The 26,077-nt window shown below is 42.5% G+C and overlaps 1 protein-coding gene across 2 annotated transcripts in view; it reads right to left on the bottom strand.

Annotated features, from left to right (window-relative positions):
- Positions 1-26,077, bottom strand: part of ACBD6 (acyl-CoA binding domain containing 6) — a 168,448-nt gene that overhangs the window by 8,390 nt on the left and 133,981 nt on the right. For both annotated transcript variants that reach the window (XM_068239714.1, XM_068239713.1), the window contains exons 5-6: positions 23,175-23,280; positions 19,641-19,730 (exon numbers count right to left, since the gene is read on the bottom strand). In XM_068239714.1, coding sequence (XP_068095815.1) covers positions 19,641-19,730; positions 23,175-23,280 — 196 coding nt within the window. The remainder of the gene's footprint in view (positions 1-19,640; positions 19,731-23,174; positions 23,281-26,077) is intronic.

Raw genomic sequence — 26,077 nt, 5'->3', positions numbered from 1 at the left:
ACCGGTTCATTAACCCAGACCAGTGTTTGCGAACTTGTATAAGGAATTGGTACTATACACAAGACCAAATTTATTTCATTATCATACAGGTTACTTCAGGGAAACCTTAGAGTGACCAATGACGGTACAATTTTTCCTTCAGATTCGATCTTTCAAAGCACACTTATGATTGAGTTATATAGAAAACTGCTCCATTTGTGGCGCAAATCAATGTGATACGATTGGTTGATCGTAAAAGGAAAAATCACTCCAAAAGTTGGATTTTATGATCGAATCAGATTGTAAAACCTTCTTAAAGAGAAACCGTAACCCAGGATTGAACTTCATCCCAATCAGTAGCTAATACCTCCTTTCCCATGAGAAATCTTTTTCTTTTCTCAAACGGATCATCGGGGGCTCTGTATGGCTGATATTGTGGTGAAACCCCTCCCACAGTGTGATGTCAGGACCAGGGTGCTGACCTCACACTGTGGGAGCCTTGTTGGATTGTGGGAAATAACAGCTGTTTCCAACTGCCAAAAAAGCAGCATCTCCTTTCACAGACATCACCTGCCAGCAGTAGAAATGTCATGTGATAAATTTTAGAATGTAAAGATTTTACAATGGGCAAACACCAACAATCATTTATAAATAATTATTGTAGAAAATTAAGCACTTTTTTTCATTACGTTATTTTTACTGCAGTTCTTCTTTAAAGGTCCTCTGTCTCGAAAATCTTAAAATGTAAAATATATGTAAACATATACAATTAAGAAGTACGTATCTTCCAGAGTAAAATCAGCCATAAATTACTTTTCTATGTTGCTGTCACTTACAGTAGGTGGAAGAAATTTGACAGAACCGACAGGTTTTGGACTAGCCAATCTCATCATGGGGGATTCACAGGGATTTCTTTATTTTCAAAATGCACTGGCCAGCATCTTTGTATAAATCTTTTTCAGGTAATGTCTTTATAACGAATAAAGGCCATGCTGAGAATCCCCTATGGAGAGATGGCCTCGCCCAAAACCTGTCGGTAATGTCAGATTTCTACTAATTACTGTAAATGTCAGCAACATAGGAGAAAAGTAATTTATGGCTCATTTTACTCAGGAAGAAACGTACTTCTTATTTGTGTGTGCTTTAAATTTTAAGATTTTTGTGACAGTTCCTCTTTAAATCGTTTAATGGTAACAATGGATAATTGCCTTCTGATTAGTTAAAATCGTTCAAATTGCACTGAAAGATCACACATGCTGCACCATTAATTGGCACCTTTACACCGATAATACCACCATTACAATTTTTAGTTTATAAAATTTTACCTACAATTATTATGGAAACACGTGTACATTTGTTTGTTTTTTTCAGTTACCAGTGTTTGTACCATTAACTGATTAACATTGGATGTGAGACAGTATTTCATGATATAGATAAATACATGCAAAATTCAGTAAGTGCACATCCTGGACAACACAAAGCATTGAAGTATCCAATACATACCAAAATTCAGCTATTTTGCATTTGTTTTCCCCCTTTTGACATTTTTACCATGATGGCCAATGTTCAGCATAAGAAAGCAACAAATGACAATACCATAGCGCTGCAGACCACCCAGTAGTGCAGTGGTTAAAAACTGACAGGGCTCTTAATAGGCTGTCCCAAGAGCATTATCACTGAGGTTAATGAATACAAAGATACACAAAGCAGCACAGTGCTTGTGGATTTCCTCCAGACCCAGGCAGGGGAAGACAGAAGAGGGGACAGACGATATGCATGGGAGGATGGGATGGAAGACTCGTGCCAGCCCTTAAACAGCCTAGCATCTGAAGCCTGCCACGCGTTCCTGATTGGATTAATATCTTAGCTCCCAACAGACGAAGCGTGCGTCTGAGAGGATCACGGGAGGTAACAAAGGTCTTGTCCCATCATCTACTGCACATATGGCCTGGAAATTCCTGCTAAACTTTCTTATACATGGTCCATAACCATTTTATTTACACATGCAAATAAAAGATTTTTGCAAAGTAGAATTACTTTGTTCTGCTTTCTATAGCAAAATGGTAGACATGAAAGCGCTACTGCTAGAGGGGTTGGACAAAATGAAACACATTGAAAATCAACAAAATATATTTTAATATGGTGTAGGTCCACCTTTTGCGGCAATTACAGCCCCAATTCTCCGAGGTATTGAATCATACAAATTGTGAATTGTTTCCAAAGGAATTGTATCCCATTCTTCAGTTAAAACACCCATCAGTTCTTTTAGATACGATGACAACGGAAATAGACTTCTTAGTTCAATCTCTAATAACGACCATAAATGCTCAATAATGTTGAGGTCTGGGGATTGTGGTGGCCCGATGAGATGCTCAACTTCATTAGAATGTTCCTCGTGCCATTCTTTAACAATTCTAGCTGTATGGATTGGGGCATTATCTTGAAAGATGGCATTCACCTCCAGAAACCGTTCTTGAACCATAGGATGAACTTGATTGCCGAAAATTCCTAAATAGTCTCGGATGTTAATTATTCCATGAAGGGAAATCATTGGCCCTGCGGATTTCCAAGAAATAGCACCCCAGATCATCACAGAACCCCCGCCATGTTTTACGGTTGGGAGAAGGCAGTCTGGATGAAATGCTTCTTTTGGCTGTCTCTAAATGTACACTCGGACGGAAGTCGGAAATAAGGTAAACAATGATTAGTCAGAGAAAAATCACATTTTTCCACTGCTCGAGGGACCAATTCTGGTGGTTTCTACACCACTCTAAACACTTTGAAACATTTGTCTTTGAGAGCAGAGGTTTTTTTTTTAATTGCAGTTCTTCCGTGGAATCCAGATTTGTGCAGCTCCCGATGAACAGTTTTTGTGGAAACTGGGTTCTGTAGGTGTTCATTCAGCTCTGCCGTGATTTTAGGAGCCATGGTCTTGCAAGCTTTTCTAATAATTCGATTTAGAGTCAGTCTCTTAGACAACTTTGACTTTCGGCCACAACTGTGCTTTGCTGAGGACGTTTTTCCTTCTCTTTCAAAGGCAGTCATTTTGAGACAGTACCTCTTGAAATGCCAAGCATTCGGGCAGTTTCTGTTACAGCAGCGCCTGCCGCACCAGCAATTTGGCCTCTTTGAAAGTCAGAGATCTGCCATTTTTTATAAATAACCAACTTTGGTTTAAATATCTGTAAACAATTATTTTAATTAAACATACCAAATAAAAATAACAAAAAAAAATTAACATATGTCACGTTTTGATAGCTTAAAACATGTTCAAAGATTATGATGCCAAAATGTTAGGTGTTTCCATTATTTTGTCCAACCCCTGTATAAGTATCTGCCCATCCATCCATCTATTGGAGCAAGTATTGTCGTGTGGCAGAAGCCTTACACTTGGCACACAAAGTAGCTACACCCAAATTCAACATGATCAATATTTGGCAACACAACCAGGCAGCTAATAAATGGTGCCCATCTCGCCTGTAAATTTGGGCACCACCATAGCCCACAATATATTTACTGGCTATGGCGGCACCAGGGGGCGGTAAATTGGGAGCCAGGAATTAGATGTCTGCAGTGAGCTTCCTTTCTGAGACAGCCGCTACTTGCTGGCTCTCCCAATAAAGCCTCCTTACAAACGGAACCGCTGCTCACCAGGCACAAGATCGGTAAGCCCCTCCCAGCCTCCTTACTGAGTGAGCCGCTGCCGCCTTGCACCAGCTCTAAGCTGCAGGACAGAGCCACTGCTGTGCAGCGGGTGACAGATTTGCTATATCGCCCCCCTTTTTTTGCGGCTGATTTTTTTTTTTTATACATGTGTTCCTCATATGGTCACATGTATAACCCCCCCCCCCCCCCCTCCTCCCCAGGAGCCATCTTACCCTCTCTGCAGAAAGATTAGGCAGCTGCATTTTTTTGTTCTTAATCTTTTGCATCATTAAGCAAAAAAATAATTTTATTAGAACCAATTTAAGTAAAACAAAAAGGAATCCATTCTGGACATTTCATTCTCTTCTGACTTATATGAACTACCAAATTTATATTAGAAGAAGAATTCTGACTCCCATCCATCTATAATGTTATTATGTCATTTTTTTCCCAGAAACCACAAGATCGGCAAATGCAGCAGTCTCTTCAAGAGAAAAATATAAACCAACATCTCCCATTCCCAAGAAACAAATCTAGTTGGTAAATTACATAAAAGCAACATGAGGTCATAAGAGAGTCGGCTATACTGTTACAAAGAGGCCCTACTTCGCAAGCAATATTTTACCTCCTCCGTAACGCAAAAAAAACCCCCCAAAAAACCAGCAAAGGCATCAGGTAACTGTAAAGTAGATTCCAATAATACAGCCACCCCAAAAATGAAAAAAAAAATAAAAAAATAAAAAGGGTCAGATCTCGCTAGTTACATTTCATCTGTACCTAATCTATAGGTCCCTACAAGCTGGCCACAGTCTACAGCTGATGCTGCAAGTGACCATTCCCTTACTGGAAATAGATCAGACAATAGTGTTTGATGTAAAATCTTGTGGCCACACATGGTACATCGGTGGCCACACATTGTACAATAAAAAAAAACTGTAACACCTTAAGACTCAGATTCTAAAGTATGCAGCAGGTAATGCCTAACAAAATCCCTGCATCAGTGATCAGCTATAAAAACTAAATAGTCTTAAAAAAACAACTTCACAATGCTTCCATTAAGATGAAAGATGTACTTGAAAGGCTGGCATAATTCCAAGCTGCATGCAATTTGCTTTAAAGGGACTCCGAACACCTCTCATGGGCATGCCTTTAAGACAGACGACTTCCAACAAAGTCTATGACCCCTCTGGAGGAGCCTCTTGCAATGGCCATGCGTGTCACTTCCTCTTCCTGCTTCATTCAGTGATGCACGTCTCGGACTGAGAAGACAGGGGTGACCCAAAAGTTACAACATACCCAAGATGGCAGCCGCGATTTTTAAATTGAAATCGAACGAAAACTATTTGGTGTAGAACGGCGATTTAGGCATGAAAGAGCACAAGCTTCAGAAAGGTATGCATCTTTAAAGAGAAACTCCATCCAAGAATTGAACTTTATCCCAATCAGTAGCAGATACCCCCTTTTACATAAAAAAATCTATTCCTTTTCACAAACAGACCATCAGGGGGCGCTGTATGGCTGATATTGTGGTGAAACCCCTCCCACAAAGAAATTCTGAGTACGTACTCTTGGCAGTTTCCTGTCTGTGAACCTTGCTGCATTGGGGGAAATAGCTGTTTACAGCTGCTTCCAACTGCCAAAAAAACAGCAGCAGCTATATCACCTCCCAACAGTAAAAATGTCACCATGTAATAAATGTCAGAATGTAAATCAGGGATTTAAAAGATTTTACAATGGGCAAACACTGACTAAATCATTTATACATAATTATTGTAAAAATGAAGCACTTTTTTTATAACATTATTTTTACTGGATTTCCTCTTTAAAGGGAACCAGAGATGAACGTTTCACACAAAATAAACATATCAGTCGATAGCTTGTAAAGAATAAATGCTCTACCTGATAATTTCGCCGCTCTGGTGTGCCTTTTTTAGTGTTTTTTATCCATTATTGCTCCAGGAAAAATCAAATATGGCCGCCGGCTTATATCCCTTCTGCTTCCGGGTTATGAGTTGTTCTGGATGTGCTGTCTAGGCTATATGAGACTAGGCTGCTATTTAGGCTATATGAGAAAGGCTGCTGCAGCCTTTCATCTGCGTGCTTTCCTTTTGGTATGATGTGCAGCTGCCTGTAGGAAGTGTCTCTCATAGGAATGAAACTGCAGTCATCATCATTATCTAGTGCACACAGAGATCATATTGCAGCCACACTTGTCTGTTTCAGAGCTTCTCTCTCAGCAGAAACAGCCCCTCCCATGTCATCACAGCTCTCAGTATGCAAAGCAGGAAATCTGAGCCAGGAGGTGGCAGGCTTGGGCTTGAAAAGACTCCACAGAAGACTGACTCAGCTATAATGATTCCAGGTCAAACAGACTGAGCCAGTCAGGGATTCTTATCACAGCTAATAATAGACTAATTAAGCAGATAAGAATGAAACTAAAAGCAGGGTAGAGGTTTACTGTCATGTTCCCACTGATAAATGTAATAAAATACATGAGGGTGCTTCGTCTCTGGTTCTCTTTAAATACTTTGCAGTACTGGTCGAAGTCTTAAAGGCATGCCCATTAAAGGTGCTCGGAGTCCCTTTAAAGCATACCTGAACTGGAAATAAACATATGAGATAATTGTATGTGTTTTCTAACTGTAAAAATCAGGTTAATAACATAGAACAATCTCAAATTTGTGTGTTCAGTTTGCGTGTTTTATTTAGTTAGACTGAATTCTAAACAGCAGAGATAGAGAACTTCTGAGCATTCAAAATCCCATCCCCAGCCTTTTCTCCGACAGATGAGTGTTTTAGCTTCTATTTACTTTGCAGGAAAGGGGCGAAATTTTACAAGCTGATCGACAGGCTTACTAATATACATTGCAATTGTTTCCCCCCCAACACTTGCTGTACACAGGAAGACGCAAAGGAACTTCAGACAAATTCTTTGTAGGATTAGCACTGTGTGTGACTAAGTTTATCTTATCACGTCACATCAAGTCAGAATTATCTGCATCCCATTCACTATCTCCAATTAATAGAAATCATGAAGCAGGGCTGGGACCCACTACGGATACTTTGCAGCAATCGCAAAGCGCCAGCGTTTTGGCAAATCGTGGAGGTGCAGTGATTTCCAGAGCTTTAGCAATTTGGCTAACGTAACCACCGCTCCCTAAATGCTGCAAGCAGGGAGTTGTGATGCTGCTAGTGGGACCACCCCCATAGGGATCCACTGGACTAGCGCTTTGCAGATCGCCGACGTTCAGCAAGCACAGCTAAAGCGCTCCTAGCGGGTCCCAGCCCTCAACTTGTACACAATACGGAAAGCATCTGACATGAAGCAGTTGGATCTAGCATCAATCCTTTTATTTGACTGGGCCAGCAAAGTGATTGTGGCCAATGACAGCTTTTTTGATTTCAAGCACAGATTTCAACTGATCTCCATGCTACGGGGTGGACTGTCGGCGGAGAGGGGACCCAATTTCCAGCAATATACTGCACATTACAATGAGGGACAGTTCTGGCATCTAAGCCAATAGGTGCAGAGCAATCTGTTGCCATGGTTATAGGGAATCTGAATTTGAAAGTCTTATTTTTGGCATTTTAGAAACTTAGCTGGCTGAAAGCTACCATGGCAATATTTTTGAAAAACAATTTTTTGTCTGGCCCGCAACTACACAGATAACAAGACAATTTTCTTCATTAAATCCCCAGATTGCTGATTGGTTGTAGTTATGAAAAGAAGCCATCAGCACCACCACTTTGTCCCAAATAATCTGCTCTCTTCCGCTCTGAATCCAGGACACAAAATGGGGGCAAGAGGAAAAACAGGAGGGGACAGGTGGGACCTGCCAGGAGCAGACTGCAGCTTTTATAAATACATACAGAAATAATTAAAATCTAAGGGGTTTAGAAGGGTTAATCTTCTTTGTATAATCTGAAGCATAAAGCCAGCACAATCGCAGCTCAAGACCGGCTGTGCCATATCAGAGGCGGGAGCATGGCGGGAGGGGGGACCAGGGTGTAGGGAGGATTACTAGAGCCTGGAGAAAGGCAGGGAGGCCTATTAGAGCTATATATATATTAGGGATGAGTTTGTGCTGTAGTGAAACAAGCAATGAGAGCTGCAGGTGACCTGAGTACAGCTGAAGGGAGAATGGCTGCACAACAGTACAGACAACGACCTGAGGAGGAAATAAGGGTTGCTGCTGGTCCATTTGTAGCATCAGCAGTCCCCACCTCCTCCTTGTGCTGCAGGTTGAGGGGTCAGCACAGAATAACTTTCATCCTGTGGCAGCTGAGAGTGCTCAGCCTTTGCAGATGGAATCATGGAAATTGGATTGGGACCATTTACCGTCCTGAAGTAAAGCATTGTATTTATCCTATTACCAGGGACATTGCAAAAGCAGTTCCATTACTTCCCCCTCCCTGCTCGGGCTAAGTGCTGGGCCCCCAGCAGACCTGTCATACTCACTGAATGCCACAGTGGCTTTAAAGGAAAACTCCAGTCTAAAAAGGTTTCCATATCTAATGGCACAGCTACTTAGCTTCTCCAAATAAAAACACACTGTCCAGTCTGCATCTGCTTCCAAAGCAAGGAGGACTGCTAAAGGGAGATGAAGATGGTCCAAGAAAAAGTATCCTGAATAAATTGGCTTTGGTGCTTACTCCTTTTTATTTGAAAATCCTAGTTTAGCCTCCTGTTTTTTAAAGCATTTGTTAGTTAACTGGCATTACTTAGAAATGTACAATGTTCTGCACATCTGTACTTTTTTAATGTATATTTACCGTAAAATGCCTAACTGGAAAGTAGGCTGAAGCTAACCAGCCTACTGCCTCCACTCCATCAGCCCCCAAACATGAAGTAGCCAGAGAACTGTGGCAAAGCCCAACGTGCACAATATAAAAGGGCGCTGTGGTAATTTAGGTGCTGGGGATAGCTGCTAGTAAAATATCAGTAAATGACCGATATGCTACTATGAATCAGTGGGTAATTCCGATAGCAAAACATTGGTCTAACTTAAAGTACTCTTACATGAGCCCTCCTTATACCCATATACCTTATCCTAACCCCCCCAGCCAGATGCCACCCCCTCCCCCCACGCCAATGCCCATCCCAAGCCCCGTCGTCATACAAAATGTGGGGCCAACTGAGCAGCTTCCAGAAGGCAGGCCAAGTGGGAGGGAAAAAAATGTGCTAGGGGATGCTCAAAAAAAAAAAAAAAAAAAAAAAAAAAAGATCCAGAGATCTAAAGTATTATACATTATGGGAGTAGCTCAGTCTCATATTAAAATTTCAGTCTGCGCAACTCACACATGCACTAAAATCCCAACAAAACTAAAGCGATTTAAGATTAGTCCCCACGCCAGTGTTCAATCTTATTGCCCAGGCCATTACTAGAAGTGGTTCAGAGTGTTCTGCTAATATCCTTGGCCTCTTAAGATGGTTTCCTCTGACGTGTTATAATAAATGGTAACAAGAGCTGGGGGACCTGTGCACTGAAGAATGGGCAGAGATATCGCAGAATGTACTTGTGTTCTACCAATGCCTCACAAAATTTGTCCCAGCTCAATATTATTCGTAGAAATGGTTTGCTCCCCCCCCCCCCAAACAAAAATCAGTGCAATGCATCATCATAATGACCCAAACTGTACCAGATGTCAAAGGGATTATGGGGACCTTGTTCATATACCATGGCGTTGCTCCAAGCTGTATAGTTACTGGAAGTCAGTTCTAGATATAATAGACAAGGCTGTGGCTGTACCCATCCAGAGAACTGAGCAGGTCAGTGTTTTGGCTCTGTTGTCAGGATGGGATTAAGTTGAACCAATTCAAACTATGGTTCAAAGAAAATGGTTTCTGACACTTTAATGCATACCTGAAGCTGGAAACCCGGATTTATGCTCCCAGATCCCAGATAAATTCGAGAAAATATGGGGTTTTTGGCCAGATGTTCCAGACTTGGAAGATTTGGAGCAGATACTGGACACAGTGTTTGGCTCAGTAGGTTGGACCAAGGTTGTATATGCTGTAAGAGATGGTCTTTCTTTTTTTGATAATTACTTAGTGCTTTGATATTTTACTGAACACCTTCAATTATCAGCATTGCACAGATTATGTGGGGTTTTGGATATTGCTTTTTTTTATTGACTTATTGTTATGATGTTTGTTCCAAGAGGAACACACTGCTGTAAAGTATTTTTGCTGATGAGCCTTTTTTATTGTATTGGTAATTTGTTTAATAAACACTGATAAAAAAACGTATTACAGTATACACATTTAAAGGATTAGTGCTACATAGAGGCTTGCATACTGACTACATAGACTTGTGTACCATTTTGTAGTAGCATTATTTGGTCTGGGTACAAATGTTGAATTTTGAATAGAATTTCAATGAGGGGGATTAACAATTGTGTCAGAGAAGATGAAGCGGTGTAGCACGGAGTTTGGGGACAATGTACCTGAAGACCAAATGGCGCCGGTGATTCATAGCGTTTGATGGCTATGTAGCAAAACTCAACAGCGGTTGATGTCTGTCAGCCGTGCCAGGCGTTCTGGTAATATGTAGCCAAGCCCAAGATATCGGCAGAGAGGTTCACTGAGTTGGTTTCCTTTTAAAATAATACCAGTTGCCTGACTCTCCTGCTGATCCTGTGTCTCTAATACTTTCAGCCACAGCCCCTCAACAAGCATGCAGATTAGGTGCTCTGACTGAAGTCAGACTGGATTAGCTGCATGCTTGTTTCAGGTGTGTGATTCAGCCACTGCTGCAGCCAAAGAGATCAGCAGGACTGCCAGGCAACTGGTATGGTTTAAAAGGAAATATCCATATCCCTCCCAGTTTAGGTTCCCTTTAAACCCTTAACATTCCTAATTGGTCTCCTGCATTCCATGATGTTAAATTTACATCCTGCATTAAAGGCTGCCCCCACGTGCACCTCTTTAAAAGTAAATGATTGCTGCTGTGGCAAATAAGTTTGGGCACATTTCCACTAGCATGTTGCATTCTGCATCGGTTTTTCTGGATCCAGATTTCTGCATTGTTTTTGTAAATGTTAACGTGAATATCTGGATGTGCCCATCAATCATTGTATGGGAAACAGATGCATGCTGCAGGAATCTCCAACATGCCATCCATAGCTTTTCTGCATCACATCGGAAAAATTGCATTTAGTGGAAACAAGCACATAGGAAATCATTGAAGTCAGTTTGGATGCAGCAACTTCCATCCAGAATCTGCCTGCAGTGGAAACGGGCACTAAACACTTAAAATATATATATATATATATATATATATATATATATATATATATATATATATATATATATATATATATATATAAAGTTTATTAAAGTGACAGTGTCAAACTAAGGGCCTGTTCATACAGGTGCTAAACAGCAGTTACCGTACGTTCCTCATTCAAGTGCTGTACATTCAAATGAACAGAATGAAATGAACAGAATGAATGAACAAACATCAGTCTCAGCCTTTCCTGTCATTTGTGCAAAAGTGCGCTCGTTCCAAACATCTCCCTTGGCCCTGGGCACCACATTTATAGCCACAATTTGCAGCGCGGAAGACCCTGGTGCCCTCTATTTTATCGGATGAGTCCCGCACCCAAACTTACACTCATAGCAGATTTTTTAATGGGCGCATATGTCAACACCCAAATGTTGTGGTGCCCATCTTGCCAAAATTTACATGACCTCCCTTTTACCCGCTTCATTCCCAAACTGCACCCCAATTGCTACAGATATGCATGCTTGTGATAATGGTATGCTATGAGCCCAACTAGTGGTGGAATATGCCATGTATAGTATCATTTTATCAGAGCCAAATTATATAGATTGAGGTGTTTTATAACTGCGGCACTCGTCAGGTAAAAGTCAGGAAGGGTGAAAATTTTTTTTTTTATAAAGTGTATTTTCTGCATTTATGCCTATAGTTCCCCTTTAAAAATTAACTACAGTGGAGGTAATGTTAGTAATGAAATAACTCACTGTGTGGAGGTACATTTTCTCTTGCCTTATCTCCAGCATGATCTTAGCGAATTGAGGCCATTGTCTTTTGCTTAAACAATACCAGTTATCTGGTAGCCCGGCTGGTCTCTTTGGCTGCAGTAGTGTCTGAATCACACCAGAAACAAGCATGCAGCTAATCTTGTCAGATTTGACAAAATTGTCAGAAGCACCTGATCTGCTGCATGTTTATTCAGAGTCTATGGCTAAAATAATTAAAGGCAGAAGATCAGCAAGACTTGCAGTCAACTGGTATTTCTTAAAAGGAAATGCATATGGCAGCCTCCATATACCTCTTATTTCAGCTGTCCTTTATCTCAAAAGTTGGTAGGTATAAAACTATGGGCCTAATGCATTAACATTGTCGTGCACAGAGTACGATAATATTACTGTTACTACCGGCAGCGTGTAAGAGGAGTTACTCCATTAACGTGATGTATGGTACTCAAGTAGCACTATTGTTGCTATGGTAATGAGTGTTAGGGTGACAAGGTTCGCACTACTCGAGCACTGTAGGTCACACTAATAGCATAATTTGTGTTGCACGCTGCCGGTAGTAACGGTAATATTCTCATGCATTGTCTGTGCATAGCAATATTACTACAAGTTCGTGCATCAACCCCTATAAATGTTGCGTTGTGCTGCACTGCTGCGTATGAACTCCTTCAGAAACAATAATACTTCTCCAACCTCAACATGGTTGTCTAAAGGCTCAAGTTTTGACAAAAAAATGTTAAGTTGTATAAATGAAATTTATAGAGCTACTGTCCAGTTCAACCCAATCCTCTTTCATCCTATAAATGCAGCAAGAAATCAGACGGTTACCTGCTTCTCAACTCTCCACATACTTTTCTGAGCACTGAACCGAGCAAGTGGATTGCTGGCTCTGGTATTTAAAGAGAACCCGAGCTGGGTTTGAACAATGTGATCTGCATAGTGAGGCTGGATCTGCCTATACAGCCCAGCCCCTGTTGGTATTCCAAACCCACCTAAGGTCCCCCTGTACGCTGCAATCCCTGATAAATCACAGCCGTGCTGTCGACACACAGCGTGTCGCAGCGGCTGTGTTTTTCTAGTGTCAGTCTGCTGCTCTCCCCACCTCTTGCAGAACTCCAGTCCCCGCCTGCCTCCCTTCCCTCCTCTCTGATTAGAGGGAAGGGAGGGGGGCAGGGACCGGAGCTCTGCAGGAGGCGGGGGAGCAGCCGAGACTGACACTACAGATGTAAACACAGCCACACAGTGTGGCTGTGATCTATGTCTGATTTCAGAGTGCAGGGGGACATTAGGGGGGTTTGGAATACCAACAGAGGCTGGGCTGTATAGGCAGATCCAGCCTCTGTATTCAGATCACATTCTTCAAACCCAGCTCGGGTTCTCTTTAATTCCTGGTTCACTAAATTGGGAACCTAATCATAATTTTCTAGGAGGAGGTTGTATACAGTGTTGCTGACCGTCCTTCTAAAGGTGGGCGTGGCTAATCACACAGATATGGCGTTTCCCCAGAATATATGGAAGCATTTTATTTGTTCCCTTTGTGTGGGACTTTGGTCAAAGAGCACATCAATGTCTCAGTATCCAGTTCTCAAGTGCTCACTACTGTAGGGCAATACAGACATCTGTTGCTTCTCTTGACCAACATTGATATAAGCATTACACATTAGTTACCCAGAAGGAAACCTTTGTGATTGCTGAGGATGAGGAATGCCTGTACAGACATCTGTCACCCTAAACAATCATGTATGCTCAAGGGAAAAGCAATTCACCTAGCTATTTGGCAGATTGTGATAGTTTTCCATCATAGGAGGAGTATAACTGCTGCCCTTGTCCAGAAAACAGTGTAGTATATTGCTCAGCAGAGGCTAATCATGCATGCTGTACAGAAATCACTTACACAGCAAGTCCAAATTATAGCCACTCTGTACACAGCTGAGGACAAATGGAAGACCAACCATTGATGTGGTCACCTAAACATTGCCCCACTTGTGAAGAACAGGAAAGCCACAGATTAGCAGAGGTCTCATTTAAAGCACAATTGTAGCAAGAGGGCTATGGAGGCTGCCATATGTATTTCCTTGCAATACCAGTTGCCTGACTGTCCTGCTGATCCGCTGCTTCTAATACTTTAAGCCATAAATTCTAAACAAGCATGCAGCAGATCAGGCGTTTCTGACTTTGTCAGATCTGATAAGATTAGCTGCATGCTTGCTTCTGGTGTGCGATTCAGACACTACTGCAGCCAAATAGATCAGCAGAGCTGCCAGGCAACTGATATTGTTTAAAAGGAAATAATGCTGGCAGTCTCCACAAATAATACTGAGTTGATGCAGGATTATGCAAATCTTGCAGCTTAAAGATGGACCAATCGAATGCTCTAGAGGTGGAATTCAACTGGTCCCTTTTCTAGCTGCATAGATGTTCTTAATCCTGTATGAACATGGACCATTCCTATTCATAAACTGTTCCAGTGGACAGCAAGCACATATCTTGAGTGACGAAATAAAACCGCTTTAAATGTTTTATTGCTCTCACTTACTATCCTGGGAACCCTTGGTGCCTTTTGAGGTCAGAGATCTCTCCTGACACTTGCCCCACAGTCAACCAGGTCTACGCGAGTTCTAAGACACTAACTGTGCTAATTATTCTAAGCTAAAGAAAAGTAATTTTGTCTGAAACGGAGCTGTCCTAGCATTCTGTTTCCAGGGATTAAACTTTACTTAGAGCCAAAAGAACACAAGGTAAACAGCACGCCTCAGAGTGCCATGCGTGAAAGAACTGAAGTAGCCATTAAATTGGAAGGCTAAGCTACGATTGTACAAGTGGTTTTCATGCTACATGAAATATAGGTCTCACTTGGGATTTGGAAAAATAATAAAAGGGTAAGGAGTTTAAAGAGGCTCTGTGGGAGTGTCACGGTGCGTTTTGCCATCGCCTGCTAATCCTCTCAGAGTTTCCTAATCTGCCTTGTGAGATGTCAGAATTGAGCTGGAGAAGGGAGCAGAAGATGCTGCGGTGGTTATTGGAGTGAGGTTCCTTGCTAAAAGGATCAGGAGGTGCTGGCTAGAGGGGGCTGGGGAGAGGATAAAGCTGGAGGTCTAATCAAATCAGTGGGGAAAGCTGCAGTCTCTCAGCAGTAACCTTGCCAATCAGGGAGGGAGAGAAACATGCCTGTGCACACTAATCCCCGGGTGTCCTTCACCCCATCCCAATAATAAAGCAACCCCCAAAACACCATTACACAATAACACAATCACACTCACACTTCCCCATGGTCTACAACTTCTAAGAGGAGAGATCAGCTAAAGCGCATGGCATAAATATTTAGCACACCTGTAGCCAGCACTGCCTGAAAACACCGACCACTTTACATGCCTGCTGTGCTCGTAAGTGTATTTTATTGGCATGATGGTCTTACACCTGTAGGTCAGGCTTTAGCTGGATGCTGGGAAGGTACAAATGGGAGGTGGAGCAGCGTCCTTAGGGAGAGATATTTATGGTTATTGATCTGTGGTGAGAGCAGTAAGTAGGGGGGACTCTGCCCTCAATTAACTTATGAATCTGAATCCAATACAGCCGGAGCTCTGACCTCGTGCCTCGCTCTGCCTGTGCTCATTACAGTTACTGAGACCTCTTTACCCCCTCCCAGACCTGATCCCACAAGCAGACTGGGATCCTGACTGATAGCCAGCGCGTGACATCATTCACTCACTGCCAATACCAATTGACCAAACTGCCATGACATCACGTATAAATTAAGTTGCCAACTTCCCCAGACTTCAGGGGAAAAATATTTTTAAAAAAGACAAGGTTTCAAAATGCATACAATTCCAAAACATCCACATAGAGAAGTTAAATCTTTATTTGGTATAGGAAAAAATAAACAAAGAGGGGAAAAGAGAAATATAGAAGATGTGGATCAGTCTTTTCAGATGGAGTATATAAATATGAAAAGTATAATCAGTTGTCACAATTATTTTTATCATACCACTATGTGCAGGTTCAATAGGGGGTCACAGAAGTCACTATTTATACAGAGCCACCACTGAATCTTCTATAACAGATTAGTTTGGCTCCTTTTGTAGTATATAGTTCGTTATTTTCCCCATGCACACAGCAGCCTCGAATAAAAGTACCGATAACCAATAAAATGCTCTCCTGTTTAGACTACTATAGCTGCTGTCTGCACACACACTGTCTGGAGGAAGACCCAATGGCACAGAAAAAGTGCTTCAATGTATACAGCAGGAAGACGCCTGCCCGGGCTAAAGTTACGCAAGTCATCCGAATTTGCAGATATAGACCGCTTCGGCCAAGGATCATACGTACATCTAGTGCAGGCATGGGCAAACTTGGTCCTCCAGCTGTTACGGAACTACAAGTCCCACAATGCATTGCAGGAGTCTGACAGCCACAGTCATGACTCATAAAGGCAAATGCATTGTGGGACTCGTAGTTCCATAACAGCTGGAGGGCCAAGTTTGCCCATGCCTGATCTAGTGTGTACAGCAGCCGCCTGATGTCGCTTTAGCAAGCTCCAACTGCATTGTTCTTTCCGTTTCTGCCGCACTTGGGAAGCTACTCCATCTTGCGCAGTTTGTTGTCCCTCCACAGCAACAAACGAGTCGCTAGCATGCAGGTTAGCAATGGGTTTGTACGGTACTTGGCCATACACTGTCATCTGAGGGATTAAGCAAGATCCCTTTTAGGTGACAAAAGCTAATGTTGTATATGTAGCTTAAGGTTGCGTTCATACTTCCAATTTTGTTTGGGCACTTTTACCATTTCTATGTAGCATGAGGGCCAACAGATGTTGAATACTATGAACAAATGGTGTTGGTAAGCACTCACGGTACATGTAGGTTGTAAAATTGGCCAACCATTGCCCAAACAAAGTTGGATGTGTGAATGCACACCTTAACTTAACCAACAATGACAACGATGGTTAAAGCTATGGTCTTCCCAGTAGTTACATATGGCTGTGTAAATTGGACTAAAAGTAAAGCCATGCATAGAAAAAGTGATACTTTTAAGGTGTGGAGAAAACTACTAAGCGTATCCTGGACTGCTAGAAGATTTAACCAGTTAATACCCGGCACTTAAAAAAATAAGGCCAGAATGCTCACTAGAAGGGCTGATACGACTATTAAAACTCAAATACTTTGGTAGCATATTGAAAAGACCAGATTCTTTGGCGAAATCCTTGGAAAAATTGTGGGCAAAAGAAGAAGAGGATGGCAGAGGCTAATGGATAGACAGTATATGTGAAGTTATGAACATGCCTATGTAACAGCTGAAAGAAGTAGCCACCTCTGGCATGCAAAAGTTCATACGGTCACGAAGAGTCTGGGTCTATTGAAAGGATGAGGAGATGCAGCCTTAGGCCAAGTAGACTTCTAGGAAGATTGTATCCTGCATTACTGAACAGTCACACTGCTTGGTCATCTGTGGAGCAGCCTATTCTGGGAAGAAGGCAATGCACTGCAAATATAGCCAAATCACTTAAGAATTTTCTTGCTTGATCTATTGCTGAAAGTGAAACCATACATAATCGGAGCATGTATACATGCAATATAGATTGGCGCTTGACCATGAACAATGGTTTTGAATGGTAGACATCTAAGGTGTTTGGGTAACTTCAGAGCATTTGATTTCAACACAGCTGCACTCCAGTACTATTGCTTTATTCAGCATCTAACTGCAGAGGAGACGGGGGCTGGATAGTGTAATGTTAAAGGCTCTGCCTCTGACACAGCAGGCCACGGTTCGGATCTCGGCTCCTCCTGGTCAGTAAGCTAGCGCCTATTCAGTGAGGAGACCTTAAGTTAAGACTTACTAACTCGGCTATCGCCTATAGAGCACTCCCTAGTGGCTGCAGCTCTGGCACTTTGAGTCTGCCAGGAGAAAAGTGCAATATAAATGTTCTGTGTCTTGTCTTGTTTTGCTTCTACTAACAGTTACGCCGAGCTTGAATCCTCCTCTGATGTCCACAAGCTATGTAAGAACCTAACTTGTGATGCTGCTTTCCAGAAACTGTGCTGAACTAAATTATCAAGGCTGGATGGAGCAGACCTATTTCACCTTAACACACAGCAAAGAGAAAAACAAGCACATAGAATACTTCAGATTGATCTGAAGATACAGGACTGGTCCAGAGATTTAAGACTTCTCTCCAGCCAGCTATACAAGCAGCAGAATCTGAGCTCTGCGATATCTGGGCTGCAGGCTGTCAGTAATGAGATGGATTTGGCAATGGATTGAGCGCTCAATAATAATGTTGTTTGTGAGAATCTCTCCCCGTGGAGATGCTCACTCTGCTATTTATTATCTCTGAATTGTCTTCCTCTGAAAGCTTCAGAGAGACCCCCACCCTGGCATTCATTCCAACCCCCATCTTTACAGCACTGTCTAGAACTACTTGTACTCACCCAAATGCTGTATGGTGATATTGCCTCTCAGCCCGGCTTCTACATTCTACTCCCTTAACATACAGCAATGTCCCAGTCCCCAAAACACTCAGTGATATCTGAAAAGGGTCCAGCAAAAACTGCAGCACAACACAGTAAAGCACTTAGAGCTCAGACTAAAACAACCAGTCAGCACAACGCCTGCTCTAATCATATCCTTCCTACCTGCATGATTTCTCCCCCCCCCCCCCCCCCCACCTTATTAAAACAGGAGATCAGTGTAAGGGCCTTTTTCCACTAGCCTGCGATTTGCGATTTGCTTCTGATCGCAAATCGCAAGGTAGATTAAACTAATGGAAACTGCAGCAGCAATTTCCATTAGTGCGATCCGATTGCGATGCGATTTTGGTCAAAGCGCAATCGTTGTCCTGCCGCGTTTTGTATGCGATTGAGCTGGACTATAATGAGTATAGTAGCTAAATCGCAATCTCAATCGCATGGTGGAAATTGAAACGCGATTGCGATCGCGATCGGAATCGCGATCGCATTTCATAGTGGAAAAGAGCCCTTAGAAACAGAAAGTCTAACAAGTCAAACTAAAAAATATTTTCCATGGAAAAAAAAAATGTATTGTATTCGATTATACTTTTTATTTACAAAGCAACAGGCTTTTTTGCGCTATATATAAAACATGTGCCCATCAAAACCAATGCTTGCACCGCATTACACTAAAGATATGAGCCATCATATGACCATGCACCGCAGTGTGGCGACAGGGTCATATGCATAGGCCCACCCCCCCAGCTAGTGACATATTTCCTGCTGGGCAGGAAGTACATCAACTGCGATTCCTGTCAGGCCACACATGCGTACCGCACTGCGCTCCCTCAGGCACACTTACAGTGTTGCACATTGATTTGAATTACTGCATAATCCGCGCAGCAGGCGCAGATTATATGCTGATGCGCTGTAGACTTTGCACCAGGATAGCAGCGATTTTGATACTTTTGGCACACTGTGTCACAGTGCATGAATTGTGCAAGTCTCCAGAGACTTGCATGGCCCTTGTGGCAGGGAAGCATACCGCAGTGCGACGCAGTCCGCAAATGTGCAAGGGGCTTAAAACATGGCAGTGCATGCATTCGTGTTTAACTATCCTTTATATCCTAGGTTCTCAACGTGCAGTACGCGTACCCCAGGGGGTACTTCTGATGGTTCCAGGGGGTACTCAGACTTGCTATACTTAACCAAGAATAACACATTTAGAGTTTTAGAAAATGATAAATCCCATTTAAACAACACCAAATTAGTATTTTAGCTAAATAAAAGCAATAGTAAATGCTTGTAAATTGTTTAGATCCAATTATCATGTAATATGATACATACATTTGTCAAGGGGTACTTGCGATAAGGTTTACTATGCTAGGGGGTACATGGTGAGTACAAGGTTTTAAAAGGGGTACATACTAATAAAATGTTGAGAAACACTGCTTTATATCATAAAAAGCGAATAGAGTACAATAAGTAATTTGTATAGATTACTATGTATGAACATAATACAGGAAGGAAATAGGAAAATGTCCAATCAAAAGGGATCATTAAATTAATACCTGCAAATTTATATGAGCATTATGGAAGAGGAGTACGTTCACTAGCTCTGTGCGTCCCCTGTCACAGGCCCAGTGCAGAAGGCAACGGCCCTGCAAGAGAAAAAAAACACAACACTCACACAGGAATCTCAAAGACGGCACCAGGTATCTCAATACTTTTTAATGAAAGTGGAGTTTCTCTTTATAAAGAAAAAAAAAAAAAAAGTAGAATTAACCAGTAGGGGGAAGCAGCTTGATAGTCCAGAGGTTTCCACGACTGTCCTGTGGCCCACCGTGACATTGCTGGGTCCCTCTAAGCATATTCCACAAGGGATTATAGGATATGTTTTTGTGTCTGCGCTCCCATTCGTGTATGAACACGGCCACACTGTGCTTGCGCAAGTACAGTCAACACATGCCCAGAAGCACAAAGCCACTCATGGACGGGTTTTTCCACCATGCACTAACAGCTTTATGGCATGAGTGGACTGACTCGCGCATACGTAGTATGGTTCCACTCGTACAGCCTGGTCACAGAGATTTAGAGGGTTCCAGCCAAGCAGCGGTGATCTCACAAGATCTGGGAAGCTTGGAGCATCCAGAGGATTCCCACTAAAGTAACACTTAAAAAAAATACTAATCCTTCTCCTTGCAGGTTTGCTATAACGTTCAGAAGCACTTCTGGTAGAAAGGAAAGAATGGGGAGAGGGAGAAAGATGGGTCATTGCTCATATTAAGAAACTGCAAGATTGGGAATAGATGCCACGAACAGTGTGACCTAAAACCAAAAAACGACGAGAAGAAATTGGGACTCCAAGTCCTTATTAAAGATCAAAACCACAGATACAAATTTATCTCAGACAGGCTACATTTTCTATCAGGCTCATTTTGTGGTCCTACCAAAAAAACCCAATGTAATTTCTGTTAACTAGATTAGAAGCAAGATCGTAACATAAGCATAAATAGGCTGACAGCATTTCTGTAAAACTAATCTTTTATCCTTTTGTGATATGAAGTAAATCAGAGGTCTGCTGCTTATTATAAAACATTGCATTACTAAAACTACTTTGAGACATTCCCTAAATTAGTACTTGATAATTGTATACTTCACTCAAAAGAAGATTATACAGAAAGGACTTGAAGCCTGAATGATAATAAAAATTAGACGAGATAGAACACTAACAAAAAAATACTCAAGATACATGTAAAATAAGTTCCACCTATACATTATGTGTAGCGGTTAGTGCAAGGCTGCGCACCTCCCAGGTGTGGGGGGTGCTAGGTTATGGGATTGTGCACTTCCCAGGTGTGGTGGGTGATAGGTTATGGGATTGCACGCTTCCCAGGTGTGGTGGGTGCTAGGTTATGGGATTGCACACCTCCCAGGTGTGGGGGGTGCTAGGTTATGGGATTGTGCGCTTCCCAGGTGTGGTGGGTGCTAGGTTATGGGATTGCGTGCTTCCCAGGTGTGGTGGGTGCTAGGTTATGGGATTGCGCACCTCCCAGGTGTGGTGGGTGCTAGGTTATGGGATTGCACGCTTCCCAGGTGTGGTGGGTGCTAGGTTATGGGCTTGCGCGCTTCCCAGGTGTGGTGGTTGCTAGGTTACGGGATTGTGCGCTTTCCAGGTGTGGTGGGTGCTAAGTTATGGGATTGTGTGGCTCCCAGGTGTGGTGGGTGCTAGGTTATGGGATTGCGCACCTCCCAGGTGTGGTGGTTGCTAGGTTATGGGATTGCGCGGCTCCCAGGTGTGGTGGGTGCCAAGTTATGGGATTTCCGCACCTCCCAGGTGTGGTGGGTGCTAGGTTATGGGATTGCGCACCTCCCAGGTGTGGTGGGTGCTAGGTTATGGGATTGCGCACCTCCCAGGTGTGGTGGGTGCTAGGTTATGGGATTGCGCACCTCCCAGGTGTGGTGGGTGCTAGGTTATGGGATTGCGCACCTCCCAGGTGTGGTGGGTGCTAGGTTATGGGATTGCGCACCTCCCAGGTGTGGTGGGTGCTAGGTTATGGGATTTCCGCACCTCCCAGGTGTGGTGGGTGCTAGGTTATGGGATTGCGCACCTCCCAGGTGTGGTGGGTGCTAGGTTATGGGATTGCGCACCTCCCAGGTGTGGTGGGTGCTAGGTTATGGGATTGCGCACCTCCCAGGTGTGGTGGGTGCTAGGTTATGGGATTGCGCACCTCCCAGGTGTGGTGGGTGCTAGGTTATGGGATTGCGTACCTCCCAGGTGTGGTGGGTGCTAGGTTATGGGATTGCGCACCTCCCAGGTGTGGTGGGTGCTAGGTTATGGGATTGCGCACCTCCCAGGTGTGGTGGGTGCTAGGTTAAGGGATGGTGGAGTAACAGCCCTTGGGTTCAAATACCAATCCAAGTATGACCTGCAAACCAGTGAAGTTCAAGAACAAAAATGACAAGACTAGGAAAACAAAAAAAAAAGCCAACAATCTGAAAGTACTGACAAAATTGTTATTGGACGGGCAGGGTCCCTTTGTCAAGTATTTTTGTTGTTGTTAATATACTGGTGTGCGGGTCATACTTTGATTGCTACCTCTAGGTCAGCCTACTGGATGAAAAATCCCTTCACGGTGTACCATGTATTTAAAATTGTGCACATCTGTAGGACATACACATAGGTGGTGTAACAATTTTAGAGTGGCAGCACAGATCATAGACATTACCACACAACTACAGTCAGCAAATCTGTGAAAGGGGGAGGGGGGAGTTACATATCCACATAGAAGGAAGCTCCGGCCTCCTAAACCCCACCTCTGCTGGCCAGGACCATCCTCCTATTTGCAGCTGCTCTCCCCTTAAAAAACACATGAACTGAAAGACATATGAAGGCTGCCATATTTATTTCCTTTTAACCAATACCATTTGCTTGGCAGTCCTGCTGATCCGTTTGACTGTAGTAATATCTGTATTACACACATGTAACAAGTATGCAGCTAATCTAGTCAGACTTCAGTCAGAAAGATCTGATCTGCATGCTTGTTCAGGGTCTATGGATAAAAGTACAGTATTAGAGGCAGAGGATCAGCAGGACAGCCAGGCAATATGCATTGTTTAAAAGGAAATAAACATTTGCAGCCACCATATCCCTCTCACTCCAGGGGTCTTAAGAATGTCTCAAGTCTTTTTAAACTGTGGCTCAGAGAACTCTCCACCCTCCCCAGAACTCCATGCTATGTAGAATGAGGTAGATGAAGGTGCACACAAGCGCCTCTCAAGTTGCACATAGATTAATGTTGCCTGAACAGTCTTCCTAATCACTAGAGATAGCCAAGATACTAATAACTCCGACGTGCATGCAAATTCTATGCAGCTAGGAACTGGACCAATTCCAATCAACAGGAGAGGTATTTGACTGGCTCAATTCCAAGCTGCATTTTTTTCCTCCTGCAGATGATCCATTATGCCTGTGAAGAGAGGGCAGAGGTAAGAAAAATGAGGCGTATATTCCCTTTATACAGAGGACAGGTACACTTCTAGAGAACATGCACACACAAAAAAGTTTTAGCGCACATTAGAGGATGAGCAAAGGTACTACACACCTCTTCATCCGCCACATTCACATCTATGGTACCGGAAGCCAGGAGCTGCGATATTCGGGAAATGTCATTATCCCGACAATAGTCAAAGACATCTTTATCTTCCTCCCTGCAGGGTGAAAGGTAGTGAGAATAGAAAAAAGTCACTTTGATGCTGGATGTGAGGCACAAGTATATTTCAGCCTGAGCTAACCATAAACAAACAACATTGCGATCATCACATCTAGAAAGCAAAATATATTTTCATATGAACAGAAAAACAAGCATGGTTATGCAATGGACAGATATCCATGGGGCAATAAGCATAATAGTAAAGGATAACCGAACTGAAATTTTACATGAGATAGACATGTGTATGTACAGTGCCTAGCACACAAATAACTATGCTGTGTTCCTTTTTTTCTTTCTCTGCCTGAAAGAGTTAAATATCAGGTATGTAAGTGGCTGACTCAGTCCTGACTCAGACAGGAAGTGACTGCAGTGTGACCCTCACTGATAAGAAAATCCCCTTTTTTAACTCTTTCTTGCTCTCAGAAGCCATTTTCTGCTAGGAAAGTGTTTTATAGTTGGAATTTCTTATCAGTGAGGGTCACACTGTAGTCACTTCCTGTCTGAGTCAGGACTGAGTCAGCCACTTGCATACCTTATATTTAACTCTTTCGGGCAGAGAAAGAAAAAAAAGGAACACAGCAAAGTAATTTGTGTGCTAGGCACTGTACATACACATGTCTATCTCATTATGTCACATTTCAGTTCGGGTATCCTTTAAATGCAGAAACCATCTCCAAGCCTAGTCACTCACAGCTACCAGTTTTGCTTCTATTGCACTGATCACAGCTCCTAACCTACACTTTTAAGTACCCAGTTACAGACACACAACCTCCAAAGTGTTTGTCTACAACGAAGGTACATAAAGATGAAACACTAAAAATTAGAATATCTTGCAATTGTCCATTTATTTCAGTAATTTAACTTAAAAAGGTGAAACTAATACACAAAATAGGTGTTTTGGATGGATTATTTGATGAGTTTTTCACTTTGAGCCTAGAATATTGAACCTTTTCACAATATTCTAATGGTCTGACATTTTTAGGTTCTCATAAGCTGTAAGCCATAATCATCACAATTGTAACAAATAAAGGCTTGGAATATCTTGTTTTGCAATTGAGTGTATTTAACATATTAGTTTTACCTTTTAAGTTGAATTACTGAAATAAATGAATGGACTTTTCTACAATATTCTACATTTCAAGTTTCACCTGTAAAGCCCAGGTCTCACAATCCATTCAGGTGCGGCCCTCCTGGTCTTAAAGAAAACCTGAACTGAAAATTAAAAGTCAAAATAAGCATACACAAGTCATACTTACCTTCCATGTAGTCTACTCCTCAGTGTCTTTCTCCTCTCCCGCGTCCTGTTTGTTCACTGTGATCAAGGGAATTTTCTGTCCTCCATTTTGAAAATGGCCATTACCCATAACAGCTTTCTGGTCAGCACACAGTTAAACTGTAACATCGCCCACTTGAGCCATAGGGAAACATGGACATTACCTGGTACATCAGTTTTCCTCTCAGCTATAACTAACAGCAACTGATATTTTACTGACAGCAACTGATATATTTCAGATCTGACAAAATATTGTCAGAACTGGAAGGGATTATTATCAGAAGAAAATGGCGAGCTTCTGAGAGGAACTGATCACAAGGTAACTATGTAATGTTCATTTGAAGTTACTTCATGTGTTTATTTTAAATATTTTAACTCAGTACAGGTTCTCTTTAAAGGGCAACTGAAGTGAGAGATATCAGGGATGGACTCACGTCTAATCACACATTTGTAATTAAAATGAGCTGTAATTGCCACAGCTGTGCAGCTGGATGATAAGGGGTTATTTACCCACAATTCCGCCGTCCTGCCTGCACTTCAAATAGCTTGCACGGGTCCTATAGGACACGTTGCAAGCCTCATCATGGCACACTTCCTCCTTCCGGCTTGAAGGAGGAAGTACGCATAGTGAGGCTTGCAACGTGTCCAATAGTACGCGTGCAAGCTATTTGGAGCGCAGGCAGGACGGCGGAATTGTGGGTAAATAACCCCTTAGCAGCTGTGCAACAATTACGCTCATTTTAATTACGAATTCATTAGTTGTGAGCCCATCCCGAGTGGTATATGGAGGTTGTCATATTTATTTCCTTTTAAACAATGCCCATAGCCTAGCAGCTCTGCTAGGTAGGAGGGGTGTTACAATAATATAGCAAATTATTTTCAAAAAAGAAAATACAAGAAACAAGCATGCAGCTAATCTTAGCAGATCTGACAATAATGTCAGAAACACCTGATCTGCTGCATGCTAGTTCAGGGTCTATGGCTAAAAGTATTAGAGGCAGAGGGTCAGCAGACAACTGGTAGTGCTTAAAAGGAAATAAATATGGCAGCCTCCATATCCCTCTCGCTTCAGTTGTCCTTTAAATCCCTAGTTTATCTTGCCAGACTTTTCGTTGTTAGTAAGGGTTGGCACACAGGAAGAAGAGAAGTGTCACTTTATCCAGCAATTCCTCTATTGTCCTATGGAAATGCTGCTGGTCCATCAAAAGCCAGATATTTATGAAAGACAACTTTACTTACGGTAACGTCTTTTCCAGTAGTCAGAAGGACAGCACCCCTGGATGAGACTTGTCTCCCTCCCAATCGTGGACAGGAACTGCAAAAGAAAGATTTGCATAACAAATAGGCAGCCATATATAAGCTACTAGCTTACCCTCAGTACTTCAGTTAATACAAAAGATGACACGGACCGGTATAAATGCCTACTTACATAATTATTATTCCACCCAAAAATAGGGCGGGTTGCAGGGGTGCTGTCCTTCTGACTACTGGAAAAGACGTTACCGTAAGTAAAGTTGTCTTT

The sequence above is a fragment of the Hyperolius riggenbachi genome, chromosome 6, assembly GCF_040937935.1.
Source record: "Hyperolius riggenbachi isolate aHypRig1 chromosome 6, aHypRig1.pri, whole genome shotgun sequence".
Taxonomy (NCBI): domain Eukaryota; kingdom Metazoa; phylum Chordata; class Amphibia; order Anura; family Hyperoliidae; genus Hyperolius; species Hyperolius riggenbachi.
This window is presented reverse-complemented; position numbering and strand designations above follow the sequence as displayed.